Here is a 20,814-nt window from a genome sequence, read left to right on the forward strand (position 1 = left end):
GCTATGACAATCTGTTTGTATTTCTAGTACTGTATGGGTTGGGATTATGGTTAATTGTTTAGCTAGCTACATGTCTAAACAAAACAACTAAACAAGACTCCACTTCACCAGATGATTACATGACCCATCAAGTTAATCAGGTGTGTCTGGGTGTGATTACGGCCATCTATTGTATTTCGTGAACTACACTACCTTAATTGCTCCGTTTAGCGCATGGCCTCGCATGTGAATCCTTAAAGAGATGGGAGGGCTAAGGATTAAGAGGGTGTGAACAATGCTGAATGGGTGTAGACAAAGATGAGTTCTGCAGTAGGTGTATCAACACATTCACATGAAATTATCTCAAAAGTGGGGTTACAAGTTTATCAGCTTTCAAACCAGAATTACTTTTCCATTGTTCCTCAACTGCAGTAAACGATGCCATTTTGTACTTTTATCCAATGTAAAACACAATTTAAAATTTTGCAAGATAGGACAGAAAAGAGGTCACAAATTGAGAATATCAGTTTTGTTGATACAACAGAAAAGTAGTATGCTCACACTCAACTTGGTCAGCAGAGGAGATAGCAATGTCAATTGAGCAATCTCTTTGTTGAATCACTTTTTAAAAACCTTTATTTAACTAGGCAAGTCAGTTGAGAACAAATTCTTATTTTCAATGACGGCCTAGGAACAGTGGGTTAACTGCCTAGTTCAGGGGCAGAACGACAGATTTGTACCTTGTCAGCTTGGGGATTCGATCTTGCAACCTTTTGGTTACTAGTCCAACGCTCTAACTACGAGGCTACCTGCCGCCCCAATGTGATGATTAAAATGAGTTAGACGACGTCTTACAACACCTCTGGTCACAGAGGTGTTGTAGCTTAGGCCTCTTCTCTGGAAATTGTGAAATACCAAAGTCATGTTGGTACGGCCCAGTTATGACTGATGAGGATTCTCTACCACTTCTACACTAGCCCCATATGGCAGATACAGTGCATTCAGAAAGTATTCATGCCCCTTCCCTCTTTTCAGATTTTTCTACGTTACAGCATTAATCTATAATTGAATAAATCTATATTTTTCCTCAATCTACACACAATAGCCCATAATAACAAGCAAAAACAGGTTTCTAAATGTTTTTTTTAAATTATTTTTTATTAAAATTTAAAAACAGAAATACCTTATTTACATAAGTATTCAGACCCTTCGCTATGAGATTCGTATTTGAGGTGCATCCTGCTTCCATTGTTCATCCTTGAGATGTTTCTACAACTTGGAGTCCACCTGTGGTCAATTCAAATGATTGGACATGATTTGGAAAGGCACACACCTGTCTATAAGGTCCCACAGTGGACAGTGCATGTCAAAGCAAAAACCAAGCCATGAGGTCGAAGGAATTGCCCTTAGAGCTTTGGGACAGGATTGTGTCGAGGCACAGATCTGGGGAAGGATACAAAAATGTCTGCAGCATTGAAGGTCCCCAAGAACACAGTGGCCTCCATCATTCTTAAATGGAAGAAGTTTGGAACCACCAATAATCTTCCTAGAGCTGGCCGCCAGACCAAACTGAGCAAATGGGGGAGAAGGGCCTTGGTCAGGGAGGTGGCCAAAAACCCAATGGTCACTCTGCCAGAGCTCCAGAGTTCCTCTGTGGAGATGGGAGAACCTTCCAGAAGGACAACCATCACTGCAGCACAAGTAGCCAGCCAGGCTCCCCCAGGCTGGGGGCAGAATGTTAAGATTTATTTTGCCGAACAAGCTTTATTTTAGCGGCCTCTGGTACATTCTCATGCAAGATTGTATTTTCAACCAGCAACTATCAGGAAATGACACTGATCAAATGAACTTTTTTCCCCTTCACTGTCTCAGTCAGGCCAGTTGGCCAAAAATCTACTGGGCCGAACATGGTGTAGTTCTTAAATGCATCGGGGTCATGCGAGACCTGAAGGTTGGCATGCTTTCTCTCTATATTCAGCTGTTAACCTCTAGGCTACATTTGGTTATTATGTTAAAAAGCTGTGTAATATAATTTAGCAATGCAAGCCATTACTCTATTCTTTAGAATTGTATTGCTTTAGTTGCATTCATTTTTGTTTTTAAAGTATATCATTTTGAGAAGCCCCTTCAAGAAAAACGCTCCAAAAGAGATACAGTAGGCTAGCCAAGACTAATGCTAGGTATTTTTGTAGCTTTCTTATGTAAACTATCAATAGTAGGCAGCTTGTACAGTTGAAGTCGGAAGTTTACATACACTTAGGTTGGAGTCATTAAAGCTCTTTTTTCAACCACTCCACACATTTCTTGTTAACAAACAATAGTTTGGCAAGTCGGTTAGGACCTTTGGCAAGTGCATGACACAAGTCATTTCTCAAGCAATTGCTTACAGACAGATTGTATCACAATTCCAGTGGGTCAGAAGTTTACATACGCTAAATTGACTGGCACAGTTAAACAGTTTGGAAAATTTCAGAAAATGAGGTCATGGCTTTAGAAGCTTCTGATAGGCAAATTGACATAATTTCAGTCAAATGCAGGTGTACCTGTGGATGCAATTCAAGGCCTACCTTCAAACTCAGTGCCTATTTGCTTGACATCATGGGAAAATTAAAGGAAATCAGCAAAATTGTAGACCTTCACAAGTTTGGTTCATCCTTGGGAGCAATTTCCAAACACCTGAAGGTACCACGTTCATCTGTACAAACAATAGTACGCAAGCATAAACACCATGGGACCACGCAGCCGTCATACCGCTCAGGAAGGAGACGCGTTCTGTCTCCTAGAGATGAATGTACTTTGGTGCAAAAAGTGCAAATCAATCCTAGAACAACAGCAAAGGACCTTATGAAGATGCTGGAGGAAACAGGTACAAAAGTATCTATATCCACAGTAAAACGAGTCCTATATCGACATAACCTGAAAGCCGCTCAAGCAAGGAAGAAGCCACTGCTCCAAAACCGGCATAAAAAAGCCAGACTATGGTTTGCAACTGCACATGGGGACAACGATCCTACTTTTGGAGAAATTTCCTCTGGTCTGATGAAACAATAATATAACTGTTTGGCCATAATTGTCTGTTCACACTGCTATGCTTTATCTTGGCCAGGTCGCAGTTGCAAATGAGAACTTTTTCTCAACTAGCCTACCTGGTTAAATAAAGGTGAAAAAAAATATTTAAAAAATAAAATAATGACCATCGTTATGTTTGGAGGAAAAAGGGGGAGGCTTGCAAGTCGAAGACCACCATCCCAACCGTGAAGCACGGGGGTGGCAGCATCATGTTGTGGGGGTGCATTGCTGCAGGAGGGACTGGTGCACTTCACAAAATAGATGGCATCATGACGAAAGAAAATTATTTGGATACGTTGAAGCAACATCTCAAGACATCAGTCAGGAAGTTAAAGCTTGGTCGCAAATGGGTCTTCCAAATGGACAACGACCCCAAGCATACTTCCAATGTTGTGGCAAAATGGCTTAAGGACAACAAAGTCAAGGTATGGGAGTGGCCATCACAAAGCCCTGACCTTGATCATATAGAAAATTTGTGGGCAGAGCTGAAAAAGTGTGCGTGAGCAAGGAGGCCTACAAACCTGACTCAGTTACACCAGCTTTGCCAGGAGGGATGGGCCAAAATTCACCCAACTTATTGTGGGAAACTTGTGGAAGGCTACTCGAAACGTTTGACCCAAGTTAAACAATATAAAGGCAATGCTACCAAATAAAAATTGAGTATGTAAATTTCTGACCCACTGGGAATGTGATGAAAGAAATAAAAGCTGAAATGAATCATTCTCGCTACTACAATAGTATCTGACATTTCACATTCTTAAAATAAAGTAGTGATCCTAACTGACCTAAGACAGGGAATTAACTAGGATTAAATGTCAGAAATTGTGAAAAACTGAGTTTAAATGTATTTGGCTAAGATATATGTAAACCTCCAACTTCAACTGTATGTGCTTGTATGTTCACTTATTCAAGGTTTACTTTTGTAAATCTCTTTCCCCCAAATAAATAAGCTCAGCGAGTAGATTGATGGCCACTTCTTTTTGCTCTGGACAGCTTCCATGTGCTGTGTAAAGGCATCAACTCATGTACTGCTCGAGAAGTGATTCGCGGGAGCATGGTGGTGCTTGAATGCATGGCCAATCATATTGCTCAAATACAAATAGAATGTAATTTAGGTGTGGTCTTCAATTTCATGCGGTCTTCTCCCTTCATGTAGAAATTTGACTGCAATCACAACACACACACACACACAGGATCAGCAGTGGTTCCCTGTCATCGCTCACTTTTTGACTGACAGGCACCCGGCCTATCAATATATTGCTAGAAGATGGAGGGCTCAGCAGACTTTTTTCTGACTAGTGAATTGAAAAGTAGCCTAGTTAATTTAAGTGGAAAAAGTGCCGACAGCCAGCGCTAGTGGAAACCACTGCTGTAGCAACTATAGTAGAATAGATATGGTTTCAGTGCAACGGGGCACTACACACGATCAGTTTGCAGGGGGCACTGAGAACAAAAAACTAGACCAGAACTGACACCGTAAGTTCAATGACAAAACAGCCACAGTAGGGGTCACTGAGGGACGTAGGGGTCACTGAGGGGAGCCACTTGGGATCAGCTTCCCCAGGTCGAAAGAGTAACTCTCTTCCAGAGGAACCTATAGCCTAGTAGTGTCTCACCTTGAGCTGCTTCTCCTTCTTCTTTCGGACCTCCTCCCACTCATTGACTATGCGTCCCCAGAGGATCCAGGAGTCCTCCTCCAGGTGAGACAGGTTGGAGGAAGCCGAGGAGCTGGACACGAGGCTGGAGACGCTGTTACGTCTGGATCCGTTCACAGAGCGGAGGGACTTACTGTCCGTCTCCAGCAACCTAAAGAGACAAGCGCAACAAGCTTAAGCATTTCTTTCCTCTTTTGACCGTTCAACTTAGGCCTACAAGATCTGCAATGAGAGACATTAGACTCGGACAGAATTAAATGTTCCCTCATTCAATGTTCGGAAGTGAACGCAGCTCAAATACAAAATTATAGACACAGGTAACAATGTAGCGTAACTGCCAATGTCCCCGTCAATCGTAAACCTTTCATTAGTGCCAATAATTTGATATGGGCAGTGAAAGCAGAGTGGGTTTACTGGACATTGAGTAAATGCTTGATGCAAGCAACCCAATAATTGTTGCGGAACATTTATCCAAATCATGCTGGCACTTCTAGAGCAGCGCTAAAAACAGCTCATTTAAGAAGGTAGAAATTGCAGTGAGGTGTAGTACAGCTTTATGACAGCAGAACCACAGCCAAGGAGAAGCCGAACAGCAGCCCCAGTGATGATAGGAGCAAAGTCTGCAGCCGCCACAGTTCTGAGCCCTGGATGGAGGATCGATGGGGTTACAGACAGTAAGGCTTATAGTGCATCTCTTCAAAAAGGTGGACAGGACAACACATCCCGTCACTGCACTTCTGCTTGTTTCCTCGACCAAAAATGCAATGAACATAGATGGTAAAGCCTTGAACAACCACCATGATCACTTCATCAGGGTCAATACTAGAGTCGGGCGATATTACGACAGCATAGTCTATCGCCCAGGGTGACAACACAACATCGCGATTCATCAATAATGACTCACTTCTTGTAGCAGGCATTACAGAAAATGTACACAGGTCTCTCAAGCACAAGCCAACGCAGTAGTGAGTAGCCAGCAGCCAGCTGATCTTTATATTTCAATTCTGGCCAACTTGGATCTATTTGCTAGCTAAATAAAGAAATTATCCAGTTGGTAGAAGATGGTGGACTGCTTCTATCCAGCCCATGATGTGGACCTATAAACTAGCTCACTGCAGTAAGACAAGCGCATTCCTCATCCGACAGTCACTGCTCCAACATGTAAGCGTCGCAGACAGACAGACACAAACCTGTTCTGCTCTTCCACCAGAAAGGAATATTTGAAAAGATTTGCCACTGCCTGCACTTAGCCTCTGCCCAGGCTATAGCCCAACTGTGAGTTAAGCTGATTTGGGGCCATAGCGTCACATATCACCATTTTTTATGGGTACATAATCACTATTGGACAAAGGTTGACATTGCATTTTTACAGTCCACTCCAAACACATTTTTCAGTCAGGCTGATATTTAAAATGAACCTTTAACTTGCATTAAGGTCCCAGGTGACAGAAAACAAAGTGGACTTGCACAATTGTTTACCTATTACTTCAATGTGATCCTAAATTTAAACAAAACATGACCACTTAATAAAAAATCTAATTTCAGAACGTGCTTAACCATGCCACTGCTAAAATGTACAGGTTTAAAACGGTGCAGTTTGCATATATTTAGGAATGGAGAAATAAATAAATTAGGAATGTAGAGCTGGAATGCGCTCTTTTTAACAAAAGGCCATTAAAACAGAGGTTTCCCACATTACATTAGGAATTGTATTGCATTGACTGCTTGTCAAAATGCACGTTTCCCTCCCCATGGCACTTGCAGGTTGAATGCGCCTTGAAATAAATATTTATCTCGCATAGAACGCACAACAAGACGACGAAGTAAATATACAAACTATTCTACTATGGGGTTGTCTGGTTTTTCTATTCATTACTCATTTTGTTTGCAGAGGGAAAGTAAATGTGTCACATCTTTTTTTGGCGTGGCGGGAATGATTTTGCTGTGGCGCAGCGCCACAGTTAAATGATTGCAGAGGAAACACTGAACAGGCCCCTGGCCTGTGAGAGGGAACCATGCCTATCATCCTATACAGTGCACTGCGGATGAGCCCTTTTGTGCATCCCAAATTGCAACCTATTCTCCTGTAGTGCACTACCTTACACAAGGGCTCTGGTCAAAAGTAGTGCACTACATAGGGAATAGGGTGCCAGTTGGGAAGAGGCTATGTCTGGGCCTACGACACAAAGGCCCATAAATCTGATCTCGGAAAAAGGGCCTGGGCCTCTCGGGTGCATGGTGACGTCACTGGGAGAGCTCACAGACTGGGTAGGGTTACAGCCATATTTGGGTCAGGAGAGAGGGGGTCAGGGTAGGCCTGGGTTACTGTCACATCTAGAACGGCACCAGCAAGGGTTTTACAGTTTGTGATTTTACATGTTTGAGAAACATACCCAGAACAGCAATTCACTTCTGCATCCTCGTTGTGTAGTATGTATTGTGATGCAGGTCTGTAGATATTGTACACATGAACTGGTCTCATTCCAAACATTATCAGCAAAGTTATATTCCATTTTGTAGCGACTCGAGCAATACCTCTCTGTCCATTCTACAGGTATCAAAATAAAAGGAAACACTTGAGGGACACAAAGTATATTGAAAGCATGGGGTGCATCCACACAGGAAGTTGCAGACACTTGTAGAATCTATGCCAAGTCACATTGAAGCTGTTCTGGCAGCCCGTGGTGGCCCAAAGCCTTAAGACACCTTTTTCCATCTACGTAACATTGCAAAAATCAGAAACTTTCTGTCCAAAAATTATGCAGAAAAATTCATCCATGCTTTTGCTACTTCTAGGTTAGACCACTGCTCTACTTTCCGGCTACCCGGATAAGGCACTAAATAAACTTCAATTAGTGTTAAATACGGCTGCTAGAATCCTGACTAGAACCCCAAAATTTGATCATATTACTCCAGTGCTAGCCTCCCTACACTGGCTTCCTCTCAAGGCAAGGGCTGATTTCAAGGTTTTACTGCTAACCTACAAAGCATTACATGGGCTTGCTCCTACCCATCTCTCTGATTTGGTCCTGCCGTACATACCTACACGTACGCTACGGTCACAAGACGCAGGCCTCCTATTTGTCCCTAGAATGTCTAAGCAGCTGGAGGCAGGGCTTTCTCCTATAGAGCTCCATTTTTATGGAATGGTCTGCCTACCCATGTAAGAGACGCAAACTCGGTCTCAACCTTTAAGTCTTTACTGAAGACTCATCTCTTCAGTGGGTCATATGCTTGAGTGTAGTCTGGCCCAGGAGTGTGAAGGTGAACGGAAAGGCTCTGGAGCAACGAACCACCCTTGCTGTCTGTGCCTGGCCGGTTCCCCTCTCTCCACTGGGATTCTCTGCCTCTAACCCTATTATAGGGGCTGAGTCACTGGCTTACTGGTGCTCCTTTATGCAGTCCCTAGGAGGGGTGCGTCACTTGAGTGGGTTGAGTCACTGATGTGATCTTCCTGTCTGGGTTGGCGCCCCCTCTTGAGTTGTGCCGTGGCAGAGATCTTTGTGGGCTATACTCGGCCTTGTCTCAGGATGGTAAGTTGGTGGTTGAAGATATCCCTCTAGTGATGTGGGGGCTGTGCTTTGGCAAAGTGGGTGGGTGGGGTTATATCCTTCCTGTTTGGCCCCATCATCGGATGGGGCCACAGTGTCTCCTGACCCCTCCTGTCTCAGCCTCCAGTATTTATGCTGCAGTAGTTTGTGTCGGGGGGCAAGGGTCAGTTTGTTATATCTGGAGTACTTCTCCTGTCTTATCCGGTGTCCTGTGTGAATTTAAGTATGCTCTCTCTAATTCTCTTTCTTTCTCTCTCTCGGAGGACCTGAGCCCTAGGACCATGCCTCAGGACTACCTACCTTGCTGTCCCCAGTCCACCTGGCCGTGCTGCTGCTCCAGTTTCAACTGTTCTGTCTGCTGCTATGGAATTCTGACCTGTTCCCCGGACGTGCTACCTATCCCAGACCTATTATTTGACCATGCTGGTCATTTATAAACATTTGAACATCTTGGCCATGTTCTGTTATAATCTCCACCCGGCACAGCCAGAAGAGGACTGGCAACCCCTCTTAGCCTGGTTCCGCTCTAGGTTTCTTCCTAGGTTTTGGCCTGGAGTTTTTCCTAGCCAACGTGCTTCAACACCTGCATTGCTTGCTGTTTGGGGTTTTAGGCTGGGTTTCTGTACAGCACTTTTGAGATATCAGCTGATGTACGAAGGGCTTTATAAATACATTTGATTTGTTTGCGTTCTCATTATTTTGCCAGTTACCTGTAGTAGCAGGCTACAGGGAGAATGGAATAGCTGGATAGCTTTTTATTGCCCCAGAGTCACACAAAAAGGAAATATAAAATTGTGGGTAAAGTTCAGAATGATACAATTTCATGTGTGCAACATCTAAAAGACCTGAATTACTATAGTGAGAGCTTTGTTGTTTCTAAAAAGGATGTATTCGAGTCTTTTTGCAGCCTTTGTTCATGTTTTTTTCAGCGCCACCATACTGAGGAAGTGCTTTGCTGTTTGGGGTAAATTTCTCAAAAACGTGAAATCACAACAAAAAAAGTGTCTGCACCCTTCTACAACATCCCATTTACATTAAAAAAGAAATATGTGGTTGTAAAAAACAAAATGTTTACTTTAATTCAAACATAGCCTCACTTTCAATGGCAACTAATCTAGAAAACATGGCTAGATGCCAGACCAGGTACAGTATCATACGAGAGGCCTATAAAGTGAGAAGGCTGTTGCTGAATGCAGAGCCCTATGTCATCACAGCTGTGTGGGGGTGTAAGGGAATACACCTAACCAATAAGGGCCGAGGGGGTGTGGTATATGGCCAATATACCATGGCTAAAGGCTGTTCTTAGGCACAACGCATCTTGGCAACACCCAAAATCCCCGCTCGACACACAGAGCAAGACACGGTAATAAACCTGTCCAGCAGGTTTAGATCTGATACATGTTCTAGGTAAGATGCATGTTCTTGGTAGATCTGATACATCTGCCCTAGGTAAGGGACTATCATTTGTACCAACATCAAAGGCCAAGGAATTTGATGCAGTTATAGACTTCCAAAACTTTTTTGGTAATGGGGTTGCTCCCTATGCACCTGCCAATGTTAATCTATTTCACAATATTAGTAATCAGACAGGAAACCGTGCTTATGTTTTTCCCCATGGATAACCACCTGAATGACAATGAACTTGACTCCAGCCCTGAGGACATGACAAGGGAAAATACATATTTTAAAAGGAAAAATCACATTGTTACTTCAGGTCGACCGATTAATTAGGGCCGATTTAAAGTTTTCATAACAATTGGAAATTGGTATTTTTGGATGCTGATTTTGCAGAATATTATTTCAAAAATCTTTACACCTTTATTTAACTAGGCAAGTCAGTTAAGAACACATTCTTATTTTCAATGACGGCCTAGGAACCGTGGGTTAACTGCCTTGTTTCAGCGGCAGAACGACAGATGTTTTACTTTGTCAGCTTGGGGATTCAATTTTGCAACCTTACGGTTAATTAGTCCAACGCTCTAACCACCTGCCTCATGAGGAGCCCGTCTGTTACGCGAATGCAGTAAGAAGCCAAGGTAAGTTGCTAGCTAGCATTAAACTTATCCTATAAAAAACAATCAATCATAAAATCACTAGTTATAACTACACATGGTTGATGATATTACTAGTTTATTTAGCGTGTCCTGCGTTGCATATAATCGATTCGCGAAAAAGGACTATCGTTGCTCCAACGTGTACCTAACCATAAACATCAATGTCTTTCTTTAAATCAATACACAGAAGTATATATTTTAAACTTGCATATTTAGCTAAAATAAATCCAGGTTAGCAGGCAATATTAACCAGGTGAAATTGTGTCACTTCTCTTGCGTCAGGGTATATGCAACAGTTTGGGCCGCCTGGCTCTTTGCGAACTAATTTGCCAGAATTTTACGTAATTATGACATAACATTGAAGGTTGTACAATGTAACAGGAATATTTAGATGGATGGATGCCACCCCTTAGATAAAATACGGAACAGTTCCACATTTCACTGAAAGAATAAATGTTTTGTTTTCGAGATGATAGTTTCCGGAGTCGACCATATTAATGACCTTAGTAACACAGAAATACGAGCCTGTTATAATTAAGTCTATGATTTGATAGAGCAGTCTAACTGAGCGATGGTAGGCACCAGCAGGCTTGTAAGCATTCATTCAAACAGCACTTTTGTGCGTTAAGTGTTCTTGCAGTATTGTTGTAATTGTCATTTTTACAAAAATATATATTTTTAAATTGTTCGATTAATTGGTATCGTTTTTTTTGTTCCTCCAATAATCGGTATGAGCGTTGAAAAAAAATCATAAAAATCGGTCGACCTCTAATTGCTACCACCTAAAATAAATCTTTCTCATGAGAAATATGTTGCCGCCTAGTTGAGAAAGATGTACATAATCTCCTGGCTAAGAAAAAAAATGATATAAGGTATTCCACAATATGTCCAAAGCAGAGAAAGAATCTCTTACGGAACTGAAATATTACTCCAGTATGATTATAAAACCTGCCGACAAAGGAAGTGCAATAGTGATACTAAATACAGCAGACTATGAAAACGAAATACTGAGACAACTTAGTGACGATGAATTTGACAAAAGACTCCCATAGGACCCTACTAATCAATTTAAGTCTCTGATCCATGATAAATTGTCCATTTTTTTTGAATGAAGGGGAAATTACAAAGACCGAATATGAGGTTATGAAAGTTGACTGCCCAACCACAGCGGTCATATACGCTCTACCCAAAATTCACAAGCGCATGACACTACCTATACCAGGCAGGCCCATTGTGAGTAGTAATGGATCTCTGACAGAGAATATCTCTACCTTTGTAGACCATTTTGTGAAACCCTGGGTGATCTCCCTCCCCATGTCTATTAGAGACTATGATTTAAAAAATACATGAAAAAATCCATGGACCATATACCTGAAAATTCTATTCTGTGTACTCGATGTTACCAGTCTATATACTAACATCACCCATCAGGGCAAGCCTAGAGGCCCTCATGTTCTACCTCAGTGAATGGCCCTCTAATGCTATTCCCAGCACTAATTGTATTGTGGACTTGGCTGAACTGGTACTAACCTCCAACTATTTTCTCTTCAGAGGAGACTTTTTCCTCCAGATTAAAAGGGGCAGCGATGAGGAGCACTAATGCTCCTAATCATGCAAACCTATATCTAGGAATGTTTAAAAAACAGGTGGTGCTGAATTCAGACCTTAACCCCTTTCTCTCCAATATTCTCCTAATTCTGAGATATTTGAATGAGATATTTGAATTTAAATCTTTTGATATTTGAATCTATCCAGGAAGATCTTTTGGAATTCCATGCTTACCTTAACTCCATGAATGAACACCTTCACGTCACCATTAATTATGACCTATCACAAATCAGTTTTCTTGGTGTGATGGTTATTAACGACAAAACCTCCCTCTCTGCAGGTCTCTATTGGAAACCCACGGACATAAATGCCCTCCTTAGAGGTAACAGCTTTCATCCACGTCCACTTATTAAAAGTCTCCCTATAAGTCAATGCAGTCGTATCAGAAGAATATGCAGCTCTGATGCTTCTTATCAGAAACAGACCAAGGACCTCACTCAAAGATTTAAGGAAACAGGGTACAAAGACAATTGGGTAAAACATGCCAAGGATTGTTTTGAAGGTCTAAAGCCTTCAACCAAAAGTCAAAGTCCAATCATGCTTTACCCAAAACTCACCATTGGAAAAGGCATTTAAGGCCATTATCAGGAAGCACTGATACATTATTGATACTGACCCACAATTGAAACCCATGTTTAAATATCCCCCACGTAAGGTTTTTAAAAGAGCGATAGTGGTTAAATCTGATTACCTCGACAATTTATTGTTAAAATGAGAGGCTGCCTGGATCTTTAATATAAAGACCCTTGCTGCCTTCGGTCTCAACATAGACTTTGATCTGAAGCCATTCTTGTGGTTTTGCTATTCATTGTAAATGTTTGTAGGTTTATGTAGCCAAATTGTATCCATGACTGTACGCTATCCATTCATGTTTTTTGTATGCTATTTTAATATATGAGAATGAACCAATATCAGGCCACACCCAGCCATGTTTACAGACACCAGTGTGTCTTTGGACACTATATAAACGCGTCACCCTGCAGTGTTTGTCATTATACCCTGATGAAGACAGCTTGTCTGTCGAAACGTTGGACATTACATTTTTGCATCTGACCTCCTAGGAGTGTGCGGCTCTCATTTAAGCGTTCTACTCCCCTAGTCAGCACCTGCACCAGCGTTTATATAGATCATTGAATGTTAATCTATATATTTTTATTTGATAGCCAAGCCAGTTAAGACAACCTATCTGGGAACAGTGGGGCGGCAGGGTAGCCTAGCGGTTAGAGCGTTGGACTAGTAACCGGAAGGTTGCAAGTTCAAATCCCTTAGCTGACAAGGTACAAATCTGTCGTTCTACCCCTGAACAGGCAGTGAACCCGCGGTTCCTAGGCCGTCATTGAAAATAAGAATTTGTTCTTAACAGCCTTAACTAGTTAAATAAATTAAATAAAAAACTGCCTTTCAGTTACTGACGCAAGCCTTGAACCACTAGGCTACCTGCCGCCCCATATTGTGAAACTACGATATTATTATCTTTTTTACCTCCTGTTTCAGGAAGTGATGAGATGAGTACTGCCCCTATATATTAGGTATATAGGACCTTCCACCCCCACCTGGGATATGGATGCCAATTGAAGACCTACGGGTCGAAACGTTGTTGTAAATAAATATCACCTGGGAACATGAGCAGCAGTGTGCAGCGTTTTCTTTTCCATTTTCCCTACATTGGCCATATGCCATACATAATTAGAACAGTAAACAAGTAGTTTTGCATCATACCGGTGGCGCAGTGCCTTCGGAAAGTATTCAGACCTCTTGACTTTTTGTTACGTTATAGCCTTATTTTGCCTCAGTCAACAACACCCCATAATGACATAGCAAACACAGGTTTTTAGAATTTTTTGCTAATTTATTACAAATAGAAAACTGAAATGTCACATTTACATAAGCATTCAGACACTTTACTCAGTACTTTCCTGAAGCACCTTTGACAGAAAGAACAGCAGTCTTGGGTATGATGCTTCAAACTTGGCACACCTGTATTTGGGGAGTTTCTTCCATTCTTCTCTGCAGAACCTCTCAAGCTCTGTCAGGTCAGATGGGGAGCTGCATAGCTATTTTCAGGTCTTTCCAGGCATGTTCTATCAGGTTCAAGTCAAGGCCACTCAAGGACATTCAGAGACTTGTCCCGAAGCCACTCCTGCATTGTCTTGGTTGTGTGCTTAGGGTCATTGTCCTGTTGGAAGGTAAACCTTCACCCCAGTCGGAGGTCCTGAGTGCTCTGGAGCAGGTTTTCATCAAGGATCTCTCTGTACTTTGCTCCGTTCATCTTTCCCTCGATCCTGACTGGTCTCCCAGTCCCTGCCACTGGAAAACATCACCACAACATGATGCATGAGGAGTGGCTTCCGTCTGGCCACTCCACCATAAAGTTTGGTCGGCCAGCTCTAGGAAGAGTCTTGGTGGTTCCAAACTTCTTCCATTGAAGAATGACAGAGGCCACTGTGTTCTTGGGGACCTTCAATGCTGCAGAATTTCTCTCTCCATGGAAGATTTCATGCAATGTTATTTTCAGAAATACATCACAAATGTTGATAGAATGAACAGTGTAAGTTGGCACATACACTGTGGCAGACAGGAAAGTCTGTAGCCTAGTCGCTGCTCCTCAGCTAATAATTCACCAGTACACAAACAGGTCATACTAGGTTCTCACAGACGGCTCAAAACAAAATACATGAAACCATTGAGATTTACTGAAAAGTTTAAGTACAGGCTCCATTACATTTAGCATAACCAGAATAAGAGATGGAAATCACAAAGATTCCTAGGAGAGGAACTATTTAAACGAGTCAATGTGGTTTGTTGCCAAATAATCCATGTCAGTTACACCATCTTCCGTTATGGCCTCTTGGTAACAAGAAAAGAGCCATGTGATCTAGAAAGAGAAGTAACAATCCTTGTGTTGCTTACCAAGACAGACTCATGGTGCTTTCGTTATGTCTTTGTTATGTAGACGATCCAGAGAAGCTACCAGCCTGGTGAACTGGCTGAACTGAGTCTGGGACTCTTGTCACTCACTCACACACACACACACACACACACACACACACACACACACACACACACACACACACACACACACACACACACACACACACACACACACACACACACACACACACACACACACACACACACACACACACACACACACACACACACACACACACACACACACGGTACAAAGGCCTTCTCCAAACATGGATTTCAAAATACAGAAGTAATCTGTCAGTTCCCACAGATAATAGCCTAGTTTTTGCTGCACATCAGTGTCTGCCTGCTCAGTCAGAAAGAGAGAAAGGATAGCTAGGCATGTACAGGGCCTTCAGAAAGTATTCAGACCCCTTCCCCTTTTCCACATTTTGTTACATTACAGCCTTATTCTAAAATGGATTATATAAACCATTTTCCTCATCAATCTACCCATAACACCACATAATGACCAAGCAAAAACAAGTTATACATTTTACCAAATGTGTGTGCATATAAAACAGAAATATCACATATACATACATATTTAGACTTTTTACTCAGTACTTTGTTGAAGCACCTTTTGCAGAAATTACAGCCTCGAGTCTGAATACTTACGTAAATAAGGTATTTCTGTGTAGTTCTTTTTGAAATACATTTTCAACAATTTCAAAAAAATCTGTTTTCGCTTTTCATTGTGTGTAGATTGATGAGGGAAATTGTTTATTTAATCAATTTGATAATAAGGCAGTAACGTAACAAAATGTGGGAAAAGGGAAGGGGTCTGAATACTTTATGAATGCACTGTACATTTCTGTTTTTCATCTTGGCATTCATTAGGGGAGGAACAAGGAATCTCAAAATCAATATCAGTGGGTTATCACACGCCTGAATGGATCTTCATGCAGTGAATATTATTTGCTTTTTCCTTCTTCAAAGATGACTATTTTCAATGGAAGGATGTCAATTAAACTTTTTTTGTTTGTTGTTGAAAACATTAATGAGCAACGACATTTTCGGTCCACAGTAACAATGATCCTTAAAACCGTGCTTCCTACCTGACACAGCCTTTTCTAAGGGGGCAACAAGCACTCTACATTTTATCAGGGTGACATCAGGGTCTTTGTGGGCTGTGGCAGATGATAGGGTATTGTTGTCAGTCACAGGGAAGGAGGGAGGGATGGATGAGGGAAGAAAAGGGAGGGGCAGCAGGGACATGTGCCTCGTGAAAGAGGCCAGCTGTGGCCCTGCTTGCAGGGGTTGAGATCTGGGTCAAAGATCAAATAGCCCAGAAGTCCCCTCTACGTCACCACGCCTTCTGTCCACCCTTTGTTCAAGAAGGTGCTTAGAGGTCAGCTCAGGACAATGAAAAGGAAAAGTTGAATAATAAAATCTAGTGAGACATCCTTGTGGTACAGTCCATGGAGTGAGAGACTGATGGCAAAAGGAGCTAGAAGAGGATAAGAATCATCCATCACTAGTGAAAGCAGAAGTCTCTCTCTCAGTCTATAACCAAGCTTTACAGAGCATGGGGGAAAAAAAACATTGTCACTCTCACTTCCTGCTCATCTAACACAGCAGATTGTGCAGATAGTTTCACCTTCAGATGTGTCCTACTACAGTTTGTCTCAGCCCCACTATGAGCATCGCTCTCACACTTGAAACAGATCAGTTCACCCACCCTTCATTCGGTCTGTAAAAGCCAAGGCTACATCTCACAGGGCTCGGACTACAGTATTCTTCACTTGAGAAGGCTTTACACAGCAGTGAGTATAAACCCAAGCAACCGGCTGCACTTCCCAGTTCTCATCGTTTCCATGTCAACACTGAGACTGCTTATAAAAGCAGGGTGAGAGCCATAGGAGGGACAGAAGGAGAGAGTGGTGGGAGAAAAGGGAGAAAGAGAGCGAGTGGAGCGACAGCAGTGGGGACTAAATGCACGCTAATCTTGTTTCGGCAAATGAACACTTCAGGGACAGTGTGGCTGGCTGTTCTTACTAAGATGACTGTGCCATGCCTTCACAACCACAGTTAATATTATACTCACTGTTGTTGGGTGTCATGCAATTCTATTGCTAGATGGACAATTAACATTACATAACCAATGGCTTTGCCAATGGTCTACAACAGGGATGGCCCCAGACAGTGGTGAGATTTACATTTAAGAGTTCTACACATTTTCCCATGGAGCATAGATATATGTTGTAGTTTTAAAGCAAGTTTGCTAAATTTCTACACATTTTGCCATGTGGATAAAGAGAAGATTTAGCCGTTTTTAATATGATATCTGAGTGAGCGTAACTAACAAAATCATGGGGACCCCCGGTCGGTAACTCGACCACGATTATTACAAGTTTAGATAGCTGGCTAGAGTAACTTCCCAATCTAAACAATGTTACCCGAGATGTGCTAATTAAGTTACTGTCAATGACTGACATAACAGAAAAATTAATGATGTTGACACTTGGCAGTTATTGAGTGATTGATTGTTTGACATGATCCCCTCACCTGTTCTGCTCCTCCAGCTTGGCCAGCAGCTCCAGTTCATCTGGGCTGAGCTTTGCGGGCGATGCCGAAGTGGGGGACGAGGAGGAGAGGGAGGTGGAGGACGAGGTGGCTGTGGTGGTCTGCAGGGACGAGGGCACCGTTGCCACCTGGCTAGACGGCGTGGCCACCTGGCTAGCCATCTGACTGACCGTGTGTGACACTGAGTTCTTCACCCATGAGAGTGTAGAACTCAGCTTGCCTGCAACCTTTTCAGTCGCCACCTGTGGAGGAGATAAGGACTCATGTGAGCTGTAGGAGGACTGGAGGAGGCCTTTACAATTGAACTTTCTTCCTTGTCGGTTTCATGGATTTTGGGCTTTTTGGCAATGCTTTAGTTATGGACACTGGATAGCCAGAGAACAAAAAGGACTATTGAAAACCACACTGATGTGTGACTGTGTTAGTGTGTAGTTTCATCACGCTCTCCGTAGCCCATGTGTGTAAGACCCAAAGACGTTAACATTCACAACGCCACAGGACCAGACGGATTATTAGGATGCTTACTCAGAGTATGCGCTGTACAGCTGGCAAGTGTCTTCACTGACATTTTCAACCTCTCCCTGACCCAGTCTGTAATACCTGTTTCAAGCAAACCACCATAGTCCCTGTGCCCAAGAAAACCAAGGTAACCGGTCTAATTGACTACCGCCCCATAGCACTCACATCTGTTGCCATGAAATGCTTTCAAAGGACTGGTCATGGCTCATCAACACCATCATCCCAGAAACCCTGGACCCACTCCATTTCACCCCAACAGATCATGCAATCTCTATTGCACTCCACACTGCCCTTTACCACCTGGACAAAATGAACACCTATATGAGAATGCTGTTCATTGACTACAGCTCAGAGTTCAAACCCATAGTGCCCTCCAAGCCCATCACTAAGCTAAGGACCCTGGGACTGAACACCTCCATCTGTGGCGAGGCAGGGTTTCCGTGACATTTGACATGCAACATTTTAATTTACATTTGAATAATTTGCCGGACCCACATGCATTGGGTGTGCAACCTCATTAGGGCATCCACCCACGATTCTCAGAATGACAGAAATAACATTTAGAATATGGTAATTTATATTAACAGAACATTCATACATTGGTCCTTCTGTAGCTCAGTTGGTAGAGCATGGCGCTTGTAACGCCAGGGTAGTGGGTTCGATTCCCAGGACCACCCATACGTAGAATGTATGCACACATGACTGTAAGTCGCTTTGGATAAAAGCGTCTGCTAAATGGCATATATTTATATATTTTTATTCAAGTCGAGGATGCAACGATGTGCATTCTTTCTTACCGAATTCTGAAGTGCACTTTGAAGCTGTTAGAATAACTGCCCACATTTACTTTTCCTCGGCCAACAAGACGAGTAACAAACAGCGAGATCACTAGCGTATGTAAATCTACTATTATAGAAACGTTTAGGCTACCTACTCTATTGGTCAGCTTGTCGAGAAAGAAAAAGGCTATTCCAAAACAGACTCTGGGACGATAGATCCCAAATTCATACAACCAGTAGGCCTAGGATGCATAAAAAAAACCTGTTAAAAAGCAATGAATGATGCAACAGATCAGAACATTTAGCTTTAAATGTTAAAACTGATTTATTCACATTTTTAGCACAGAAATGCACACAAGGCAGTAGGCTGCGTGTGAATATTCATTCCATAATGCAATTAAGCGGGAAAACAGTTGTCAAAAGGGCAATACACATGCAAGTAGTTTCATGTGATGAAAATATCCTTTAGAAATTTAGAAAGAGATGGGATCTAATAGGCTACTTTGAAGCAATTTAAGGTTTGAAGGTTTGATGCTGCTTATTCAAAAAAACTTGGAACTCGGAAACCTCCGACTTCAGTGTGTTCAAGACAACTGGGGGGAAAAAAACAGTCATCCAACTCGGAATTTCAAAAACGGGCGTCTTTCTAGAGCGGTGATTCCCAACCGGGGTACTAGGACCACTGAGGGTACTTGGACTATACACAGGGGGTACTTGAGAAGACTTATGAGACCATAGGCCTACTGGTAAAAGGCACAAGGGGGGGCACTCCGTGCAGAGCAAAATTCAGTTGGTGGTACAGTAAACAAAAGAGGTTGGGAACCGCTGTTCTTGAGCTACGACTTTCCGACCTGAAGATCACTGTTCCTGATTTGAGCTCGTATTTGCTCTAAGTTCCCAGTTGTCTTGAAAGCACCACAAGATGCTGCAGCAGTAGCTGATTTTCCACTCAAAGGCTGTATATGCTGTACGTGTGACAAATGAATATACTGTACACGCACCAATTTAATTGCACTAAATTGGTGGAAGAGTGGGGTAACATCTCACAGCAAGAACTGGAAAATCTGGTGCAGTCCATGAGGAAGAGATGCACTGCAGTACTTAATGCAGCTGATGGCCACAACAGATACTGACTGTTACTTTTGATTTTGACCCCCCTCTTGTTCAGGGACACATTATTCAATTTATGTTAGTCACGTCTGTGGCACCTGTTCAGTTTATGTCTCAATTATTGAATCTTATGTTCATACACATGTTAAGTTTGCTGAAAATAAACACAGTTGACAGTGAGAGGACATTTCAATTTTTGCTGATATATCATTTATTATTTCTCAGGATTTTGGAAATTCTCCCGGGACCACATTTTCATATCAGTCGTCCCCACATGAGTTTGCAACCCCTAGTATGGTAACCATCTCGGAGACCATCAAAGCCCTTTCTAATTCTCTACTTTCGCATATTTTTTTAAATATATGAACAAAAACTAATATTAGATAAGTGAAGAAATAACAATTACATTCTTATCTAATTAATTGAATAAACAAAACCCATATGCAAAACCCAATGACCATGTGTGAAAAGGTAGTTGCTCACTTACACCCAACAATTTTAGGGCTTTCAAGCATTTACTGCTCGTTTTATGTCCTGCCGCAACATTTCAATTGGGATTAGGTCTGGACTGTGACGAGGCCATTCCAAAACTTCAAATGGGTTGCTTTTTAGCCATTTTCAGGTAGACTTGATTGTGTTTTTGATCATCGTCTTGCTGCATGACCCAGCTGTACTTCAGCTCACAGACAGATGGCCTGACATTCTCCTGTAGAATTCTCTTATACAAAGCATATTTCATGGTTCCTTCTATTAAGACAAGTCATCCAGGTCCTGAGGCAGCAAAGCATTCCCAAAACATCACAGAACCACCACCATACTTGACCGTTGGTATGAGGTTCTTACTGTAGAATACAGTGTTTGGTTTTCGCCAGGAATAAAAATGGGACCCATGTAATCTTTGTGTGTGTTAATTGTAAATCCAGGTTCCCTTTAACTAATACCAGGTTTGGTTGAAGGTCTGAACATTCAGTATCAAAAATATGCAAAAATAGAG

At 42.2% G+C, this 20,814-nt stretch overlaps 1 protein-coding gene across 7 annotated transcripts in view; it reads right to left on the reverse strand.

The window, feature by feature from the left end:
- Positions 1 to 20,814, reverse strand: part of LOC124037896 (ecotropic viral integration site 5 protein homolog) — a 96,931-nt gene that overhangs the window by 48,374 nt on the left and 27,743 nt on the right. For 6 of the 7 annotated variants that reach the window (XM_046353124.1, XM_046353121.1, XM_046353119.1 and 3 more), the window contains 2 exons: positions 17,395 to 17,654; positions 4,665 to 4,854 (listed from right to left, as the gene is read on the reverse strand). In XM_046353124.1, the coding sequence (XP_046209080.1) occupies positions 4,665 to 4,854; positions 17,395 to 17,573 (369 nt within the window). In that variant the 5' untranslated portion in view covers positions 17,574 to 17,654. Of the gene's footprint in view, positions 1 to 4,664; positions 4,855 to 14,826; positions 14,879 to 17,394; positions 17,655 to 20,814 lie in introns of those variants that run through there. The other variant, XM_046353126.1, reaches the window with a different exon arrangement.

Source organism: Oncorhynchus gorbuscha, linkage group LG06 (assembly GCF_021184085.1).
Source record: "Oncorhynchus gorbuscha isolate QuinsamMale2020 ecotype Even-year linkage group LG06, OgorEven_v1.0, whole genome shotgun sequence".
In the NCBI taxonomy this organism is placed as follows: domain Eukaryota; kingdom Metazoa; phylum Chordata; class Actinopteri; order Salmoniformes; family Salmonidae; genus Oncorhynchus; species Oncorhynchus gorbuscha.